At 38.5% G+C, this 23,209-nt stretch overlaps 1 protein-coding gene across 3 annotated transcripts in view; it reads right to left on the bottom strand.

Annotated features, from left to right (window-relative positions):
* The window catches only part of asic1c (acid-sensing (proton-gated) ion channel 1c), a 77,492-nt gene that overhangs the window by 24,558 nt on the left and 29,725 nt on the right, over nucleotides 1-23,209 (bottom strand). The window contains exon 1 of one of the 3 annotated variants that reach the window (XM_058639340.1): nucleotides 2,887-3,512. The exons of 1 other annotated variant lie outside the window; for it this stretch is intronic. In XM_058639340.1, the coding sequence (XP_058495323.1) occupies nucleotides 2,887-3,411 (525 nt within the window). In that variant the 5' untranslated portion in view covers nucleotides 3,412-3,512. Of the gene's footprint in view, nucleotides 1-2,886; nucleotides 3,513-23,209 lie in introns of those variants that run through there. One more of the 3 variants, XM_058639333.1, reaches the window with a different exon arrangement.

Below are 23,209 nucleotides of genomic sequence, written 5' to 3'. Positions count from 1 at the left end.
AGCCAGAGACTCGTTGTTACTGAACAGGTTCCAATTCAGACTTTCCTCTTCTCTTTGCTCTCCAAAGCCAGCCACCAGAATATACTGCAATGGATGATTGTGTATCACCACATCCTGGTTCTGGTTTGGCAGAACCTGAACACGTCTCCCAACACTGCAGACATGCCATAATGTAATATTAACAAGGGTCCCTAGATTTGGTTTCAACAAAGGCTGATACCTTAACAGGAAGTTCAATCACAACACATGATATCAGCAGTAAAATGGATGAATTTGCTTGGCACTGACTCACCAAAGCACTGAGCTGGTGATCGATTGAAATGATATTACACTAACTCCTGCATGTGTCCTGCATATACACACACTGACAAATGATTTATGTGGTCGAAGCCCATCTTGAAGCTTTAATCCACAGCAGTGAGTAGGGCTGTGTTAGGGGTGTTTACGCTCCGAGTATTAATGAGACAATCAATCACACACACACACACCAGTTCACAGACGGCGTGTAGGGCAACAGGACGGAGGTATACGAGTTTAATTTTGTTAATGAATAAATAAAGCCTTCACTACAACAGTTATTCGACTAACTGGTTGTGTCAAAGTCTGGAAAGTTTTCCTAAAGTCATATTCACGGTCTGATGCATTTTTAGTAGAACAGCAGTGTCACACAGAACAACAACTGGAGGAAACCACATCATCACTCACAGATTGATATAGGGACATTCAAGTCTATCCTTCTGTGTGTATTTATAGCACGGGGTAAAACATTTCCAGCATATACCATCTGCCAGCCTTTTAATATCTGAATTGTTCTCCTCCAGTGAGTTAAAGTATCCTCTCACCAAAAAAAATGTTTCATTCATTTATGTGAGGAGGAATAATTGCACTTCAGGGCCCTGATATTTCCTCTCTTCTCTCCCAGTACCACTGCGCCAACATTCAGCTCATTAGTTAAAAACATCTGGTGTTTCCTGTCACTGTAGGCATGCTGAGAATCTCTTTCCATGGCTCCTTTGTTTGACTTTGAGACAAATGCAAATGACATAAACACACGAGGACAGCAAAAAAAAAAGAGATTGATTTATCACACAGTTCATTCATTTATTAAAATGTTCTGCTGTTTAATTTGATAGCAAAATGCCTAAAAGTAAATGTTATCATCTTCTCATCCTTTTAACAAATTCAGTTGACTAATTGATAGATGTTGTCTGGCCCTGGTGTGAGTCATCATGCAGTGATTTTGCTGAGGTACATAGTGGGTAATCTCAAATCCATCACATCTCAACTCCTGTGAGAGGACGTGCCTCTGAGCCTCCCACAGTAAGATCAGCAGGCCGAGATGAGGGAATTCAGGCAGCTCCATGAATCTTTAATTAGTCCCCTCTATACTTGGGGCCCCAGAGCATCTCCAGTTTCTGACATTTAGCTGAAATCTGCCCTTTGTGCGTGGGTATGTGAAAGAGCCAAGGTCATCTGACTGACCACACTGATAAAAAAATCTGCCTCGTTTCATAAACACATTAATTTTTTAATCTGGGAGTCAAAACCACTGCACCATTGTCACGTTAAAGTCTGTAGCTTTTTCTTTTGTTTTTTTTGTCTTACAGCAGATGTTAGGTTTGGAGTCGTCTCAAAAGCCAAACATCATCTATCAATTTGTAACCATTGTCTCATACCAAATAATAGTTTTGCCACTATTGGCTGTACTAAGTAATTAATATAAATCATTTGCCTCACTTTCACTGCTGCCAGTTTTTCAAAGAAAGTGTGCAGCATGACAACCTCATCTTGGTGCTGGGCTTTCATCGTTCAAATCAATGGCCCATTTCATCGAAATACAATCCTTCCCCTGTCTCTGCAGCAAGACGATTAAGTTCCATACAAATTCTGCTGACATAATTTTATCTCTTTGCTAAAGGCCTGAAAGATTGAGAAGGAAACAATGTGGGTTGAACAAAAACGAGTGCAAAGAGTTAACAAATATGACACTTTCATTATACATATGACAGCACTTTTTGTTTTTGTGTCACTACATTTGTTGCCTCTTGAGACGATCGTTCCAATAATATGGTATTGTATGATCTTAAACAGCATATGTTTGCTTCATAATGCATGATGTCAAGAAAGACTTGCTGAACCATATGGCGTCTCAGTAGTCATTATATAGGGACGTTTTTTTCTCCCTTGAGAAAAAAAAAGACTAAAAGTTGTTAAAGAATTGGACACAGTGCAAGTACTGACAACACAATGAAAGGAGATATGTTGCTACTTTAAGCACCGGCTGTATTAGTATGCCTCAGAAACCTTTTCTTCACACACACATCCCGTACCTGTTGGTCCGCCCCCCTGAGCTACTTAATCTTTCCACAAACATGGTATTAATTATTTAAAAAATGTAGGATTACAAGACCATTACTAAAGAGACAATTAAGCAATGACAACAAAATTGTGATGTCTCTTCCCTAATGATAACTGATGTGGATGTGCTAATCTCACCATGACAATGCTCACTTTATAAAGAGCCCCTCTTCTTACAGCGGTTTTCTGTTGTCATGTCATTCATTAAATCAACACAAACCAATTAATTTCATCGCAGACATAATGACGCATTCAGAATTCAGGATAATAACCTTTGAAAGGCTGTTAAGTCTTATGTATATATCTAATTCTCACTTTAAAGTCATGGTAAATGGTATCCTTTTATTTAATACTCCTTGGATTTTGATTTATTTAGTTTAAATATTTACATATTCCTATACATATTGAGATTTAATTTCTCATATATATTATAATTAGACTAGGGATCAGTGATTTGGCTGATAATTCTAATGTACTTTACACAGATTTGACCTGAGGCTACAGAACCACGGAAGGAGTCGTACTCACTGTGGTAAAGTTCTCTGGACCACAGTCCTTGCCTCTGTATTTGCAGTCGAGCAGCATTTCCTCAATGTTATGACTAGTTCTCTGCACAAACTCCAGCATGTTGAAGGTCTTGCTGGGGAAAAATTTGCTGTTGTCTGTGGGCTGCCCTAAAGCAGCCATGAAGTCATCAAAGTCACCCTGCTCCACACCCAGAACCCCAGCCATCCAGAAGATGTCGTTCCTGCGAATCTGGGACTTTCGATAGCGGTTGTAGTTGCAGATGGTGATGGCGGGGAAATACATGACAGGACTGTCCATTTCATCCAGGAGGGTGACATGGGGGTATTGGTAATACTCAATAATACGGTCGGCTACTTGGAGGAGGAAGATGGAGAGGGAGGAGCAGAATGCGACAGCCCAAAGTAACCGTCGAAAAGTCACTCCACCCGGCAGAAAGATGTGGCTCAGACCATGCAGCGAAGAGTTAGCCCCAAACACTGTGATGTCTGATGGCGGACGTGGTTCGTCCTCCTCTGGGGCTCCCATTTTATCCAAAGAGTTTCCAAGTTAGGCTCTGCGATTGTTGGACGTTGTCTTGCTGCAGTGGTGACTTGCTGAATTCCCCCAGACTAAATGAACAAGGGAGGCTGGACAAGTTGGGGTCGAGTTTTCCTCTTTGCGCCAGAGGGAGGAGAATGGGTTGAATATCAAGAGCTGGGAAGTAGTAATGGACTGTTGCGTCAACCAATCATCACCGAGATCTTAGAGGGCACATTGAATTCAAGAGATCCGGTTTCATTTGGGGAAGTAAGATCAGATCCCACAGTGGGTTGCTTGGGTCCAGACAGTGACACATCAGAGATGCAATGATGAAAACTGAAGCATATTCAATTCAGTGACCCCTAACGCACCCAGATTTTAACCTCATTTGATGGACCTCTGACGCAAAAGTATTCAATGTAATAGGTGAAAATAAAAATAAAAATAAAAACCAATTGGAGGCACACCAAACGAGTGGTCCTGCACTGAAATGATCTGGTCTTATTTTCTAAAAAGTGTACGATTAGCAGATAAAATGTCAGCAATCCCTTATAGTTGCATCAGCACACGCACACATAGTGAGAATTACCATATACAACCATGATAATCTATTGTTAATTACGAAGAAGCTACTAAGGGGGAAGGGTTTACAGCTTCCCTTAATGAAACCTTAACTGATAATGTGAGCCAGAGTATTGGTCATTTATGATTCCCATTAAGCTTTTTGCAACTGGCCACAGGATTTAAATTGTGCATGAAAGGTGAGTTATGGAGTTACTAGATCTCTAGTTTTTGGCCATCACCGACCATCCTGGGCGTGTGGATTTTCCTATTACATACAGTCATACAGTGACATTAGCCACTCAATGCAGAGTCAAAGCAACTTTAACTGAATTAAAATGATCAAAAACAGTGGATTCAACAAAGCTGATCCTTTCATTTTGGAACACCCATCATCCATCTTGCTGCAGCCTCGTGTTTTGTAACAGCATCAATTTTTAATGCGCTCCCCTGCATACATTGAACTCATAGACAGAGGTGCATATGCGCAGGATGCAGGCGTGAGGTTATTTTAATCCACCGTGAGGAGAATCTGTCTTGAATGATATTGAATTTACTCAAAGCAGCATTTGTTTAAAATTAAATTAATAGTTGAATTGATGCCTGGAGATCTCAGCACAGCTCTAATCACCTGACAGTGCTTCCAGTATGAGTGGTGAACCCAACCTTTCCTGTTTGCGTCAGCTTTCTTTACCAACACACCAATCTGTCTCCAACATTTACATTTCCTCCCCCTTGATTTGTCCCCTGTCGTGCTAAATTTTCCCATGTCCTCCTCTTCTCTAAATCAGCCTTGTGCTGTCCCTCCTCTGCTTCTTTCACTTACTGCTTGCCAGATAAGTGGCAGATATCTATGACCAACTTCCTTGAAGCATTTGTGAAATTTCATCTTTAAGCCATTTAGAGTCTACATCCGTTTCCCTCACACAGTCCAAAAAACATGCCAAGGTTAAATAACACTCTCAATTGGCCGCAAGTGTGAGAGTGAGAGTGAACGGTTGTTTGTCTCTGTGTGGCCCTGCGATGGACTGGCGTCCTGTCCAGGGTGTAGCCCGCCTTTCACACTATGTCACCTGGGTTTGGCGTGGAGGATAGAGCGGTAGACGCACCACATTACGTCCCAAAAGGTGAAGAAATCGTTGGTGTAAATCTATGTAATGATGTGCTAACCTGGTTGAAGCACAACAAAATGCAAACACAACAATGTGTTAGCAAACTGTTGTCTTTTAAGACACTCAGCAACATTAGTGTTCATTTGGAGACATGTTTCCTACAAGCTGGTGAACGTTAGTACAATATCGATTGCCCTGTTAGTTCTAGCTGTTGGAGTCGCAACCAACTCTTTAAAGAAACACTTGGCTCTTTAGCTGCTAAATGCTCCGTTATATTCACCAGCAATTTGCTATTTTTTGATGTTCGGTTCAGTGGTGGACAGGCAAAGTACAGGGTTTTTAATCAGAGCTCTTTGACTGAAAACAGCTGCCTGCTGCTGCCGGAAGCAACACTGTGAGACGTGTGAGAAGGAAACAAAGAAGTGTGTTAAGTGTAATATAACCAAAACAATGCGATTGTAGACACTTTGCAGACCTATGGTGCACTACAAAGTAATAACTTTCATCTTTTCATTTTAAATAAAAGAACTGTCACTACATGAAGAGCGTACACTTACTACATAATTATATCACTGGTGTTGTTGTTTTTCAATGGATTTTAAATACATTACTAGGGCCAATGCTACACCAGAGTAAAGAAAAATGTTGTGATGTGTCTTTCATAAGAATCTCAAGAAACATATACAGTACATTGACGGTTTAACAAGGAAATAATGAAAATGCTCAAAATCCCAAAATCCCACATTTTTAATAAATCTATTCTTGAGACTGAAATGAAAACATGTTTTTTACCCATTGGCTGATTTCCTACTGCAACCTCTTACCTGTTATTAAACCATCTTTGTTATTCAAGATAGACTGGCATGGAGAGGTAGAATCATAAATCATACACTATAGACTACAATAACATGTCCACAGACCTAAATGCTGAGCATTCAAAAAGAAATAGCGTCTAACTGCGGTTAAATTGTTTTCTTTGCATTTAACTGTAAAAATATTGTTTGTTGTTTGTTTTGTTTGAGAATGTTATATAAAATAAAGACACAGTAAGTGCAAATATCAAATGACAGTAACTGAATTCACAAGAAGATGCAGCTTGAAACGTCAAACTAATTTCATGCACGGTTTGCTTCGATTACCTTGCTTTGATTACTTCACTTTCAGTAAAAAATCTGCCACCTCACACCCAGAGTAAACGGAAACGTGGGCAGAGCATATTCCTTTAATTAACAGGTGCACCATGCACAAAGTGCAAGTCGCCACTCAATCACTACAGTGTGGATTTTATCCAGCTGCTTCAAGTTAGGCGATGCTGCCTTAAGAAATCAGCTGCTCTGTACGTTAAGGCTTCACAGTGGCTTTCTGTAGTCTTTCCTCTACAGTGGGAGGAAGCATCGGCTGCATTCACATGTCAGGATTACTGATATCTTCAGGGACTAAATGTTCTTTCTCATCAGCCACTTTGTATCCCAACTGCCAGAGTTGGCCTAGTGGATGTGAAGGAGGAGAGAACAAGAATATAATTTCCTTCCAGCTGAAAGGTCATTTAAAATCTAACTGTGAAGGGAAAATGTTTCAATCTGAAAAGAGCAGTGTCCATATGCAAAAGACACTTCAAGTCACAAGCATTTAATGCACAACTTTCCTGCACTCACACTCTCCTTTAATGTATTTCCAAAATCAAAACAGAGGAGGAGCCAAGTTTTAAAGTGCTGAGCTGACATTATTAGTTTAGTGACACATTACATCAATAAGCTTCAGTGAGATAATGATGAACAAATATGCAAATCAACCAGATAGAAATGGATGTTTTAAACCCCCACACCACAAAGTCCTGACTGTTAAGCTTCAAGGTTCATTTGAGTGTCAATTTCTTCAGCCAAGCAAAGGTCAATCACACTTTCAGTCGCTGTAACAATTAACATTCAATTTTGATCTGGAATCTGAAAACAAAGAGCTTTTACTCAAATTAAACTGACCAAACTCCATCTGCTGACAAAGACCCCACCAGAGTTATTATTCATCTACTGCTTAATTATTGCAATTGATGTTATTATCATGAAAACGTGATCATTTCAATTTCCTAAATTTGCTACACAGTGTAATTAAATACCCGGTGACCCAAAGAAAGCATCTCCGTCTACCGGGAATCTATCTTTGAATCACAACATACAGAACTGACTCATGTTAGTTTGGCAAATTAGATTTTGCATTTTCTATTCATTCAAAAGAAAAAAAAAAACAATCCGAGGACATCCTTAATATTTGCAGTTCTCCAACCTTGACTTGACTTATTTAAAATATCAATTATTGCAGCCAGAGACTTAATTGCATGTAGAATGAAGCTGTTTCTCCTTTCAAAAAAAAACAAATGGGCAATGACTAATGAGGAAATTCAATACTTCACTATTGACCCTTAAGACGGTCCTGGATAGATTGCAAAGCACACAGGAAGGATATCAGGTGCTGTTTGCACAGCACTGGTTCCATACTGTGGATTTGCATGAGCATGTTGTATGACTTCTTGTTTTTTTGTTCCTTTTGGTCATGAAAGAATTCTTAATACCTTATTCCATGCAGACCGTTATTCATCAGACACAAGCAGAGGACTTCATGTAGCTGCCAAAGTAATCACAATGAATATGAAAGGCAGGGAAAATTCTCTGTGGATACTTCAAAGGCTCTTTCAAGAATTAATTTTGTCTATAAGGCGGCAATTAACTGTGAGTACAGTTAAGGGAAATAAAAGGTGACTCCCCCCCGCCTTTTCTATTTTAAAGAACAGTATGGAAACCGTTCTTTTGAGAAGAAAAGAATGACATTGACATAACATTGGTTTCCTTGCAGACTGCAGATACCTCTACTCTTCAAAGCTGAAACCTTTCAGAAATACACGCAGTGGATAGTTTTATCGTAGAGACGGGGAAACAATGCTGATTTTTTCCAAAGTAACCAATATCACATGATGTGTCAATGTCAAAAGTTATTATCTTTTCCAAAAGTCAAAATTCTCTAATTGATTATGTCATTTAGAGACAAAGCTGTAGTCAAAGGACTGACCAATAACTTCAATATGGCATTAAAATTAACACCCATACATTCTTCTGAGGAACCACTTTCAGTGTGTATAAATTAGTGACATCTAATGGTGAAACTGCAGAGTGCATCAAGAACCCCTTTGCTCAGTCTCAAGTGTGTCAAAGCGAACAATGGAGGCCTGAACCAGTCAACACGCTTTAAAAACTCTCCATTCTTCCAATCTACATACTCTCCCTGCTGTTTCCTCCTTCTCCTTTGTTGCTTCATGCATTGGGCTTACAGTATGTGATGGAGTCGTTCTCCTTTGAATGTTAACATTCTGCTTCAACACAAGAAATGTACTTCTGTTCGGGCTGAGATGTTCAGAGAAAGATGGCGACCTCTGTAAAGCAACGCCTAAAGTTCATATTATAAACAAACCACTTTAATTTTCAAGTGATTATACACTTACAAAAATACATAATGGCAGTTTTTTCGATTACTGCCAGTAAACCCTTATATGTTACACACAGGACCTATAATGATTAGATCTTTGAAAATCTAAATTAAAATGTTACAGTTACTGAAGCCTTTGATGATCTTTGACCTGTGCTAATGAACAATTTCCTCTCCCGTCACTCAGACATTAAAGGCTCCTCTCTGCCGTGTGTGTGTGCTGACCGAGTTTAATTTGTGCTACATGATCTTGTTGGCGCTTTAACTCCCAAAATCAATGCTGTTTACATGTGGTGGCACTGGTAGCTCAAAGCTGCGCTCCAGAGAGATGCCGTGCCAATCCAAGTGTTGCATTTCTTGTCCTGAAGGACTGTGTCAACTAAAAAGATCCATGCAGAATAAATAAAGGCTTCCATGCTTCACTTACCGCGTCAGGTCTCATTTTATGATAATGACCCTCTCTCTTACATTATCACTGCACCATGATGATGCCGTATACAGCAAAAAGGGCTCACTGAAGGTAAGCCCCCTATTACACTTAACAATAATGACATATTTCATCTATCATGGCATCACACTACACAACAGAAAAGGTGTGTCTTTAACTTTGCTGCTGACTTTGACCAAACAAATGCATTCACACGCGGATCTGTGAGACTCTTTGCTGGTTTGTAACGGTCATTGTTTAGCATTTTTGATGGTTAGAAATTGTGATAAAATAATTGTTACCCCTCCCTCCCTTAATCACTCTCTGTAGCACTCATTATTATAAAGATTTTTTTTTTTATCCTTGACATTTAGAAATTATAGAATTAAATTCTCCTCCAATGTGTTTTTCAAATAAAGATCAAAAGATTATTATATTTTCCCCCAACATCTTTTAGCTGCACCTAGCAGTAATTATCAGCAGGTAGGATTTCCTAAGTTGTCATGGAGATAATTCAGCTTTCATCACAAGTTACACAGATTTCTGCAAGCAGGTGTTCAAATCCAGAAATGCCAGTTTTATTTTTTTTTCTACATGAAAGGGAGCCGTGTCTAGCTCATTAAACACGATTACGGATTTTGTTTTGATCTTGAGTGGTAAATAATTCATTATATTATTTACCATTAATAGATAGGGTCAAGTAGAGGTATAGTTCTTTGGTCAAATGTTGTAAAGGAATGCTGATATTATCGACTATGCTTAAGTATTAGGATAGCATTACGGCTAACTGGATTAATAATGACAGTTAAAAGGAGACACTAGACTTTGTACATTCTTGCCATTAAAGGAAACAATCCCTCCCCTCATTTATGTCTGGGTGTGAACTATGCATAGGTTAGGAGGAGAGGAGAGGACAGGAGAGGAGAGGAGAAGAGAAGAGAAGCTCACCACCAACTAACTCTCACAGCCAGCTGCTATAAATTGCTTTCAAACAATTAATATGCTACTGGAGGGAGACCGATTGTGACGATAGCTGTCAGAAAGATGTCAGCAAGAAACAGGAAGAAGACGGAGTAACTGCAAGGAGTGTGAGAGCGAGCCTGGTCGTGCAGTCTGCTGCTGCTGATGTCCTTTCCCTTAAGAAAACTGGCAGACACCTGGGCTGGCAGGATCTTCAGCTATTGTTTAGTTGGGTTTAGATTAATGTGAACACATTTCCCTCAGTTCAATAAAGACAGGATGACACATTTGTTTTGGCCAAAAATAAGGAAAGACTTAATATCTGTTCTGATTGCACACTATAAAGATAAATGGTTTACTGAGAAACCTCAGTACTTTGATAGATCTCCTCTGTCAAACCATGATGAGGCAATAACTAAATTACCTTTTTATTACCTAAAACACACAGAATCCTTATTGATGTGTTTATCGCTAGTATAAAGGAGAATTTCAAAATGACTCTTAGAAAAGTGCATCAGCATCATAATCGGAATGTAATTAATTGCAAAATGTGCTGTTATCAGTCACACTTCTCATCTTAGTACTGAAGCATGCAACAAAACAGGTGGAAGCAAAGATTCTTAAACAATACTGCAAGATAGCTTGTGGTTATTAGCTGGAAACAAGGTTGGGTAGAGATGTAAAGAGTGTCCTACGCATGAACCAATGCAGGCCAGCATACAAAGGTACAAAGGTGTTCCATTACAAAAAGCACACAATCAGAAGTACAATTCACACAAAGGGATGCATGCATTAAATGGTTATTATTGTTATAGATTCCTCCCCTGTGAACTTAGCCTGTATGCACTTATATGCGTTAAAAGAAAAACAGAAAAAGGCCCAAGTAAAGAACCATTAAGGCCATTAACGGCATAAAGAAGAAAATAACATCTTGTTTGTACTCGTATCATTATGGCATCACTCTTACTCACAGCTGGTGTAAAGAGCACTGTGAGGCCCAAGTAACAATCATTACTCAAAGCAGTCCAGTGGTTCTCTGTGCTCAAACATCTTCATCTTCTGTGCCCTCTCTTCCCCATTTAACATATTTGTGACACAATAGTTCCTCTCAAGGGCACAGTGTCAAACATGTCTCCTCATGCTATCTGAATGACTTCTCTCACTGCATTACCCACTGCAATGGCATTATGATGACTCCTGTATTGTAGACTGGGTAAGTTTGGATGTGGAGGCACAGCATGGATTCTACTTTGACCACATATGCCATTACACCATCATCCAAAGGCAAAAGTTAAATCCACCATAGGAAATGATTGCGTACATTTAGTTCTAACACCTTAAATAATTATCAATTGCAATGATTCATGTTGATAGTGTTTTGATGACATGGCCTGAATTGATTATGTCTACTGGGTTCTTATAACACAGGCTTGTTTGTGTTGGATGCTGGGCTTAGGGTGTGGACACAAGATGCTATAGAATCAGTGTCCTCTCTCCATAGTGGGGTAAAACTAAATGAAAATGACGGCAAAAACTGATCCCGTCTTATGTTTCAACCCAAACCAAGTGTTTCAGTTACCTATCTAACCATAACATTGAAAGCCATATTTAAGCTGCCATGAGTGAATGTTGTATAGAAGGGAAAACAACTAATATAAATGTTTTTCCAGTACATTGAGCAGGAATTTCATTTTCAAATGATGTTGCAGTATTAACTGCTGCAAATTACTAGTAAATTACAGGAGACCTTTCTATGAGTCCAGAGAACTGACTCCGTCGGCCCCGTTCTTTACCCGAGTGTGGTTACTGCAGTTATATAAAACACCAAACGGCATAAAAGCAATACTAACATACACAATATTGCCAATACAAAGAGCAATAAACTTGAGTTTAGCTGCTGCTTCACACACCTTAAATAAACCAGAACCTTTAAATCCGTGCAAGTCCGTGTGTGTAGTGATGGAGACATTTACTACATCAGGAGCTACCGCCTAAATCAATCGTATCTTGGACTGCTGACATCACTGCATTAGTATCCCAGCTGTGCGAGATACAGACACGGAATTTTAAAGACAGCAGAGTTCAAGACAAAGTTCAAAGAGGAGTATGGTATGACCCATGAACACTGAGATGTAATAACCACCGAGTGCCCATATTTCAAACCATCGACATGTTGACAGGTGTCGCTGCTGTTGTGATCCCATCACAGGAAGGTCTTTGGTTTCTGTCTCTTCATTTATTTTATTTGCAGCACTTTTATTACCTGTATTAAATGTGTGACTATGTATTTCTGCAATGAAACTATACAGTGTAACATTTTTATTTGCATTATTTCTTCCCAGTATTTTATATTATTTATTTTCTATTTATTCCCATATATTTTATGTACCCCTTCTCCTTTATCTCCTTCCCGTGTTCTTTTCATGTGACGTGCCACACAAATGAACACTCCGTGCCCGCTTGTCCATGCAGTACACAAACTCCTGATGTTCCTAATTTACATATTTGAGATTATCTTCCTGTTTGGTTTAATAAACCTTTGAAACTTTGTGTGCAGTGGTCTGGTCTGAGCGAGACAAACGGGGGGCATGGTGTGTGAACAATACACTCGAACCAATTACCTCCTTTCTGTATAACTCACAGGCAACTTTAACCTGAGACTAAATAAATGAGCACATACTCTGACTGGGCTCTGGAGTCAATGGCATTAAAGTCCGTATTTTTAACTGATTGCTCAAATCTTTCCTTGCAATCGTTTGTGTGGCAGAGAGGTATCACTGGGCTTCAGGCTTGTGTTAACTAATCAGGCCATCGTTTGCCTGTAATGGCTGTGTACAGAGCATGAAAAATTCAATTAAATTGGGTAAGTAAACACTCCCATCCATGAAAATGACCCGCTGAGCCGTACATCTCTTAGTCCCATGGGATTAACTAACTCAGACTTTCTGATGATTAACCAAGCAGGACAAAAGCAAGGACACCACAGCTTATACATATGAAACATTCCATACACTACTCCAATTTAAATGTAATCAATAGGCCTGGAACCTGTGATGTACCATGAATGTTACAAATGATCCTCAACAGAGGCAATCGTTCTTGAGAAACAAGCATCAGTCACTGACCTCGCCTTCTGCTCTGTGGCTTTGTTATTATACTGCTTCTTGTTTATAGCCTTCTCTGGCTTGCGTCTCTCTGGGCAATGTGTGAAGAACCTGACTGTCAAATAATGTCAACTGTTATAAGACCAGTTTTTAAGTTCAGCTTTGTCTCGTTGTCTTCCCATTTTGACAGTTGCTACAGGGCCCTACAACTGTCTTCATTTGAGGGATTGGAGGCTTACATACAGTAGCAGAGTTTTTTTTAGTTTTTTTTTTTTTTTTTTAAATCTGGGCTTTTCACCAGAAGCTTCCATTATCCTTTCAGCTGTCGCCTAACAAGCTCTCCTGTGTGCCTCAAAGCTATCTGCTACGCATCCGAACCACTGTTCATACACCCGAGCGATTGCTACCAATACAGTCCCCGCAAAACTGTTTTCACCGCCCCCAGTAAGTATTATATTCAATACCACATCCCTGTATGCCTCTAAAACTGAGACAGTTTGAAGATTTAAATTCCTGTGTATGTCAGCTCAAGGATCTCAGTGTGTGTGTGTATGTTTTACTACCATGCTAAATGCAAGTTGATATATATGTGAAGACAGATGCTGAAAGGATTGTGCTCTCAAGGTTCGATTTTTCACCCCCTCAATTAAATGAGCAACAGTATTTTGGTCATGGCTGCAAACGGAAATAACATAATTTCAGTTAGTGCACGGACATAATGTGTTCCAAACACTCTCTGTATGCCTTGATTCAGTTAACAGAGGCTGGCACCAGGTGGCAATGTTTATTTAGTCAGAGATTCAGCATTGTGGAAAACAGATGCTGTATCTGCAAGAGCGACAGTGGATGGAACGATTTTTCAAACTAACTTGTCAGTGACCAATTTATTAGACACGTGCTGTGTAACTCAACATAACAGAAGATATTCAGTACTGGTCGACACTGTCAGAGAGGAATTATTCCTCCTAATTCGAGTGCATCTGTATTACTGAAGTTGAAGATTACAGCAGCAGCAAACTTAACTGTACTGAATGTGTGTGGGGGCGTATTAGAAACAGTTTTAATGTAATAAACGCTAGTAAAACAACATCCAGAAAGGTCTAAATAAACAACTGGCCATTTTAGAATTATTAAATGACGAGTGTGTGACAGAGCTGTGTGGCACTGGACTGGTTTATACTTAATATAATTTCAGTCCAGTGTAGAGTAGAACAAAATGCTATACATCACAGGCTCACACCAGTAACTCTGCTCCACGCACACACGTTTGTACAGCTAATCGTATCGACTTCCATTGATTTGGACAGCCTAAACAAATCCTTCTCTCTGACTGTAACCATGACCAGTTAATGCCAAACTCTGCCCTAAAGTTCTTCAGAAAAGAGGTTCTGCATCATTAGGACCAGGTGTTGGTCTCCACGAGGACTGCTGGTCCTGACAAGGTCAGTGTTTATGCTAGAAAAGGTGTGTGCACACACAGATCTGCTCCAGCAGCAGAGGTCAGCCTCCAGATTAGACTGAGTGAAGTCTGTGTTCTAGTAAATTTTATTTTATTTATTTTTATTTCACACACACACACACACACACACACACACGTGTCACATTCATACACTTTCATTTTAAAATGACTCAAGCCACAACATGTAAACAATAAGACAATTCACAATTGCACCCCTAAACATAAATGATCATCTAAGACAGCACACGGATTTAATATAAAACATTAAATGTTGGTGTTATGACTTAAAAGTGCAAAAACCCACAACAGGACAAGTGCTTAGAAGTAGCAGATAGACTTGGGTTTGCCCAAGAGGGCACATGCCTTCTTAACACCTGAGGATTTAACTCTAATTTAAGTTCACTAGTGTGAGAGATTACAGCAGGTATGTGAGTCTGTGAGAGGCACTGTACATGACAGCACAGAGGGACTTGGCTTTCCACCTATTACTATCAAGCCTCCATGACCAATAGGGTGAAGGTGCACAAGTCTGTTCACCCATGATAAATGCTCTTCAAGTAAATCTGCGGGTGACAGAAAAGCTGGTGCGATGCACTGCAATTTGTCTCCATGAACAGTCTATAATTCAAGAACAATAATTTTCTCAGACACTGTCATCACATCTTTTGAACTAGGGGAAAAGGAGGAACAAGGTCCAGGTTAGATGTGTTAGCTACATTAATTCAAATTAATTTAGCAGTGTCATCAGACAATGATGGTTGAGACAATTATTCACATAATGACGAGTAGCAATACAGTACATACAGACTCATGTCCACATCAAAGAGATAATCAAACGTCAAATTGCATAGAAAGCTGTTCATATTAGTGATTGATTGGTCTTTAGATCTCTTTGTTGCCTTGCAGCAGTTGTGCATCTTGTGTGTGACTGCACGTCACCAGCAAACATTGGATTAGGTCAATATCAATACAGACTGGTGCAATGATATTGCATGTTCTGATGGATGGGAGGAGATGGCTTTGGTTTCAGGGCAACAGCCTTTTAATTTGTGAAGGATCATTAGCTGGGGAAGGCTCCTGCTTGTAGCTCTGGGGGGTGGGGAATTAAATAGATGCAGCACAAAGAGACACCTCTTCATCCATCTAGATGCTGCCGTGTATTTCACAGCTGGCAAAAGTGGATATTATTCATGCATTACAATGCAACATGAACCACAACGTGAACACTCCACGTGGTGGGCCCTGGCATGAAAACCACCTATCTGTGTGAATTATGTGGCTTTTGAAATACACAGGAATACCAAGTGAGTTCGAGTCAAGCACTATATATCCTGGACTTGTCATCCAATCCTCCTCCCACACACACAGCTATGTGTGTGGGCATGTAGAGCCAGGAACAGGGTCTCACTTACTGCTGCAGTCACTATGTAAAGTACATTCATATATGCAAACAGTGTACACAACTGATTCCGATTTTCCCACAGGGTAAAAATAGATGTTTGCGACTTACTTAATTTCCATGTATAAAGGCACAAACCGCATAGATCGATTATACAAAGATTCAGTTTCCAAGTAATAGAGTATCACAATTTACCCAATATGCCAGTTTAGACATGATACAATACAGGCTTTACGTTTTTTGAGGTTAGTAGAGGATGAATCAGATTTTCCTTATGCCTCCATGTTTATTGATGAATCCATACTCTGCAGCAGTGGATGCACTTTTTTATTCTGAAGCCTACTCGTATCATGCTTTTCCCCCTAAATCAATAGAAGGGAAACAATACAATCAAGTGCCTTGGGCAAACCACTCATTCTACTGAACACGTGTATACATTCTGATTGCCCCAGAAGATGGAGTATAATCACAGCAGACACTGAAAACTAATAAATAGAAGGGCAGAATATATTTCAAGCGATTAATTACTGCTTTTTTTTTATTACTGCTATACCACTGAAATGAAAAGATAACTGACACAACTTTTAACAGTGTAAACTGTAAATATCACCAATACATACAATTATAAGTGCACTTCCCTGGCATTTAAAGGTTGAGGGTATACTTTCATTTTATTTGTATTTGGTTCCGATCAAATGCAAAGGATAATGGCTCCTTCCTCTTCCACGGCAAAGGCAGACCACAGATAATTTGCATGAAGTGTTTCATATCATTAATTGTGAGGGAGGTATCCAGTCATGTCATGTTCTTTTTCAGTGGTTATAAAACCCTGCAGGCTATTTATAGTAACGTGTCAATGGGCATGTTGTGTGACATGAAGCAGCAACGTGCACAGATTTACTACTAAGATGTAAATAGAAAACAGGATTGTATAAAATAAAGGTTCTAAAGTGAGAGAATACATAGATGAGTGGTCATGTTAGAGTGACCACATTTTACAGCGTAAGAATGGGCCATGTGATGAGAAGTAGGGAGAAATTTAAATGAGAGACGACTTTAACATCCCAAGTATTTGTTTTTCTCTCCACTGATCGAAGTAGATTAATATAACCACAACATATGATGAATCTGTTGTGGGCGACAGACTTGGGCACTGAGGATTTAAGATGAGTCTGGTGATATGAAAATATGCTCAGACTGAAACAAACTGAAAGGCTTTTGTGAATATAAACAATTAACAAATGATTCGGAATTTTTCAGTCTATGACCTATTAATTCTTACACCAAGGTCAATTAGATATTCAGGAACGAGGATGTTTCCCCTTTCCTGATAACACTTCCATCACAAAGTGATTATGCAAAGTTCATGATTCATTAAATTGATACAACAGCTTCCATCATTCTTTGTCTTTGCTATAAACTGCCAGTTCTGTCTTCTCCATCTTTTTAACCTATCAAGTTTATGCTGTTATCTCTCTTTCCTCCAGGCATCTGTTTAATGAGAAATCTAACCTCATCATCATTAGTGTTATTTCTGTTAACAGTATTACATTCCCTCCTGAATATGGACAGAATGTGCATAGATTGCATCACTAGATAGTCATAATTGTGTTATTGTGCGACTGTAACACAAAGAATCGGCAACAAGTGAAATATCCAGCGCAAAGACTCACTGAACTTACACTACTGTGCAAAGGCATTAGGCCGCCATTAGATTTGTTGTTTTGGCAAGGCTCTAATGACTTTACAGCATAATTATTTCTCAATCACTTTAATGGAACAATGTTCCAATAAAGTTAATGTTAATGTTATTGGTAACACCTGTGTTTATTTCAAATATCAACTTTGAAAAAGGTCTATTACACCAGCAGGTTTATTCAAGACATGCTTGATCATTACACACAAGTTAAACTCACTGGCAGCTTGCTAATACTTAGATGCAACTTGCAGTCACATCATTCCAATCCAAATGCCAATGATGACAGAATTTGACAGACATTTCAAACGACTTTCACATGGCACTGTTTGTTTTCACAACTCCAAATTTTCAGCATATCTTTTTTAATTTGGAAAATAGTTCACTGGACAGATGCTGGTACATAGACGGAGCATCACTATCATGCCGGCAATATCACAGGCCTCTACACCTGCAGCATATTCCAGAAAACAAAGACAGGCAAGTCCTTAAGTTGAGTGCAATAGGTTGGCTGGTTGCTGCAGAGTACTCATGAAATTCTGCTTCCTTCACAGAGCCCTTTTTCTTTTCCTTTTTTCTATTATTTGCCTCAACAGCAAAATACACATCTTACATCTTAATAAACTGTGATACCATTAAAAATAAAAATTATGACACAACCCATATATCTGAAATATAAGAAAAAAACACTATTCAAAATTATACTACTTCAATATTTGAACTTACATTAAAGGGATATGAGCATGATTAATAGTTATACACTTTAGTCTATGACCATGTCCTGGACAGTGTGTACTTTAATAATGAGTGTCATTTGCTTTCTGTCCCCTTCTTTGATTGTTGCCTCTCCTTATGATGTGACTGTGCATTCAAAGGTTTGCGACCATATCCATATTGCATAAACCTCTTGCTTTATAAACAGTTGTGTGAAGTATCTCAAAACGATACTTACTTTACTCGGTCCCGCAGTCTATTTCTATAGGGACTGCGATAATTCTCCTCAGATCGATGTTGTCTGGAGCAATTGCAAGAAAGGATTAGTTTAAAGAAGACCCAGAGAGGAACTTAATTTCTGATCCACTTGGTATAGGTGATTACATTTTATGTAAATCAACACAGATCAGCTGACAACTGATGTGATAAATCTTAAATATAGAGCACTATGGCTGCCACTTGTAATTGTGTTTCATTTTTTTATTGCAATAGGAGCAATAATGCAGACTCTTCCTGTTGCAAACAAAGCATACATTAAATCATTTATTATTGGGACTGGAATAATAATAATAAAAAAACAATTTGTCAACAGTAAAACTATCCTTGAGCTTTCACTTAATGAGTCTCAGAGCAGCTCCTGTATCTTGAAGTGTCATCTCAGTACTGCTGCAATAATCTGGCCTTTGCATTAACACAAATATATGCATATATGTGCACGCGTGTACACACACACACACACACACATATAATGAAAGTCACTGCTATTAAACCTCATTACAGTCATTTCTTCAGCATCACCAGTGCATCTGTTTTTTGAGCTGCTTGTAATTATGAGTCTGGTCTTGTCTTCCTGGTTCTCTCAGTATTCATGATTGAAGGTTCAGCAAAGAATGGGAGCACATTTTCTGATGCAACCTAATACGATGCATCCATTCGTTGCTTCATATTAAGGCAAGAACAGTGGTTTTAATCAGGTCTGGTTTAATTAAATGTTGAAATGTAACATTTAGAGTATTTAAAAAAAATGTATATTTACTTTGTCTTTCTTTCGGCTACAATAGAACGATTTGAAGTCGGTGGTGTGTCTGCAGTCGAGCAAAGGTGCTGCTTCAGTGGAGCAGAAATATGAAGACAGAAGTTCTAACATCTGCTGCAGAAACATTTCTGGATTTTTCCATTTGAACAATCTCATTTCAACATAAGGCAAAACGTGATCAGTTAGGAAATGATCATACATGAGGATTATGAAGGTGGACCTAATGTATAGTATATGAAGGTTATACAGTTATATATACACTCTAGATAGCGCAATATAATTAACTTGTGTATTGTGCATACAATTGGTGAGAAGGCTAACAGTTAGTCCATACACTGTATTAATAAAGTGCTGTTGTGATCATTAAAGCCGCAGCAGGTTCTCTGAACAAATGGGGGCAGCAGAAGAAAGGGAAATCATTTAAATAGGTTAAAATGACAATGTATACATAAATATACATATTTCTTTGTTCTAGTGTCATGTAAAATACAATTAGTGCAACTTCAAAGTTATTCAACAAGCAACTTTGTCTAAAAGGTGAGTATTTGCTGCTTTTGTTATATACAATTTAAATTTTAAGCTGGGCCGATCAGTATTTTTCAAGATTTTCAAAGTTAAAAAAACGTAACGGGTTATTTTGCAATTACCAAGTAGTCTGATGCTTGGTGAACTTTGAGTACATGACGTTGAGGGGAAAGGCTTATAATAAACATAATTTTGAACAAAAAGGTAAAACAATTCACAATCAATGATAACAGTAATAACACAATGAGGCCTATTGTTTTCACGACAGAAGATAATTTGTGCATGTGATACTCAGGGGCTGCAATTGATCAATGGGAAAATGAAGATTTACAAGTTGTTTAAAAAAGAAAAATCCCTTCACCTCAAATTGTAATACACAATTTAGCTCTTTCAATAGGCAGCCATCAGGAACCAGACTCACAAACATGGTTTTTGTAATATGAACCAGTCAAGGACTGTTGTAGTTTCCTCATCTGTCCACTCATACCTTAATCTGAATTTTTTTTGGTGCAGTGAAAAGCAGAAGCTGGAATGGTGTTTGAGTCACAAAGTCATTGTTTATTTGAAAATATGCATTTAAAAACAGGCTGATGGAAACCCACCTACAGTCAATCTGCTTGTTTTCTGAGCTGACGAGGGCTGAATCATAGTGTATGCTGCATTTAGGGTCTGTGAAGCAGACGTTTGTTGATCAGGTGTTTGAGATGAATTGTGCTGGGGGTAAAATGTCAGTGTGGAGGAGGAGGAAGAGGAGGCGGATGACTAAATGCACCTTCCAGGATAATTAAACTGACACACAAATGCAGGTCTTGATATGCAAATGAAGACTATCATGAGGATGAGCTATGACAGCAAGTTGGTATTTTTTTACCACCAAAATATTCTTCACATTTTACAGTCGGACAAAGCCTATATGTAAAGCTTTATTTTCAAATTTGAACTTCACTGCCTCATTTAATGTAATATAATTTACATAACAATTATATAATATTGAACAGGTCAGATAAACAATGTTGGGCACTGTTTAATTAATTTGTACTGTGTATTAAACAATGTCTTGTTCAATAAAAACTTGACGTGTCATTGGAACAATAATGCTTTTTACTAAAGCCAGGGAGACTCAGCTAATGCTAGGGATATGCATGAACATTCAATTATTCAAATATTAGTTTGACTATAAAACATTGATCCGTTGATGTGACTATTTGTAAAAAGACACAAAACTGAAAGACGGCTTATCAATAGTCTAGATTATAAATAATAAACTCATGTGTGGCTTGCTCTTTGACATGCTGTAATTTGCAAACAAAAAACTAATAAAAACATTTAAAAAAAAAATAAACTAATGTGTGGTGCATTATTTCATGGACTGCATGCGTGTTTGCAGAAGTAATACAATTTAAGAGGTTTCTTGAATCTTGAAGGTGCTCCTCTCAGCCCAACATGCTGTGAACCCTGCATTATTTTTGCTGGAGTTTAGAATATTTCAGCACAGCGGAAATTATTATTCAGAAATTATTCGTTTTACTGATAAATCTGTTACGGCAAAATCTTAATCAGACTATGGTGAGTGTGGACATAAAGACATTTAAACAGCTGTCTCAATGCACTAATAAGCAGTGAATTAAATAAGATCTTGTGGTCAATTTAATATAGAATGTCTAGGGATATATACCATTTTAAGAAAACAGTAGCATTCTCTATTAAAGTGAAAACGCGTCTTCAATATAAAATGTTTCTACCAGTAGCTGGAAAAATACAACATCTATATTACACCAAGGGAATATTACTGCTATAATAGGAGTACTACATTTCAGCATGTAGAGCTGAACCTCTGCAGCAGTCCAACAATCCATTGACCTTTGTAGTAGAAAGAACTATGTGCTGTGACATTGTTTTCTTTACCTCATACAGGGGTTTGAACCAATTACACTAACATTATCACAGAATGAAGAAGAAGTTGATTTTGCAATGTCACAATTATGAGTAGCCCAATACAGAATCAAGTCAGAAAGGTGCACTTTCTGTGTTGTGTTATGTTCTGGTTAGAGCTGATAGTCCTGCCATGGCATAAAGCTCATTTGGATGCAAATTCAAATAAACATTGGCCAAGTTTTCAAAGTCAGCTTCATGCAACAACAAAGGAGCGGTTCCACATTGCACAGAAGATTAGAGTGTTGTTTTTCTAGGATGTGCATGGTCACAATAGTGACTCAACGCCACATTGACATTCCACCGAGACTTATTATAGGTCAACGAGCTTCTGAGTTTAAGAATTTTCCAGCATTAAAAGATTACTGAACAAAACCATTCTGACAGAAAATACTTTTTCCACCTGTGAAATTTAACTTGGTGTCTTCAGGTAAAAGCAGCAGCTCAATGTATTTAGGCATGAAATGATCAAAAGACACGCTGAAGCTCAAACTGAGCATCAGAATGAGGGAGGAATGTGATTTAAGTGACTTTGAAAGTGCCATGGTTGCCGTTGTCAGACAGGCTGGTTTGAGTATTTCTGAGAGCACTGATCTACTGGGATTTCCAAGCACAACTGTCTCTAGTGTTTACAGAGAGTGGTCCAAAAAAGAGAAAATATCCAGTGAGTGGCAGTTCTCTGGGGGAAAATGCCTTGTTCATATCAGAGGTTAGAGAAGAATGGTCAGAGTGGTCCAAGAATTTACAACAGTAACTGAAATAACCAAGAAGACTGTCTAAATGCACAATGTTGGAGCTTGAAGAAGACACAGTCCTGACAGGAGGTGCCTAATAAATTAGCCTGTGAGTGTATTTAATGTGTACATGACACAAAAGAGGAAATAGTGTAACAAAACCACAGACCATGATCTTTTCAGACAAAGAGAATCATTCTTTTCCTTGAACATGTACTGTATATTCTTTAGAGCATGTAAAGAATGACCTGCCAGTATATTCAGGCCTATGATATACAGTGATGCAGGTTAGATATAACTGCAGAGTACACATGACATTTATGCATGAAATTTCATGTAGCAGTGTTTTGTACTGCATAACGTGGGCTTGGTCAAGGTAGCTACACACAATGTTAAGCTCACAAACCCATATGAGAAAAGTTAATCTAATTACTGTCACATAAGTGTTACACCCAGAGGAGCTGTTTTGTTATGGACTCAATTTAAAAATCTAATTCACCTTTCAACTCCTGCAGGTGTCTAAAGTTAGAAATAGCTAAGGCTCAACTGCAACCAGCTTTTGTTCAAAAAGGACAAACACTGCAGGTTTAATTTAATGTGTATCTACAACCAAAAAAAAAATCTGACATAGCAATATAGGTATTGATAACGCAACACTGATGTAGCCTTTT

This window comes from Solea solea, chromosome 1 (assembly GCF_958295425.1).
Source record: "Solea solea chromosome 1, fSolSol10.1, whole genome shotgun sequence".
Taxonomy (NCBI): Eukaryota; Metazoa; Chordata; class Actinopteri; order Pleuronectiformes; family Soleidae; genus Solea; species Solea solea.
The sequence above is the reverse complement of the archived record's forward strand: the minus strand, read 5'-3'. Positions and strand labels throughout refer to the sequence as shown.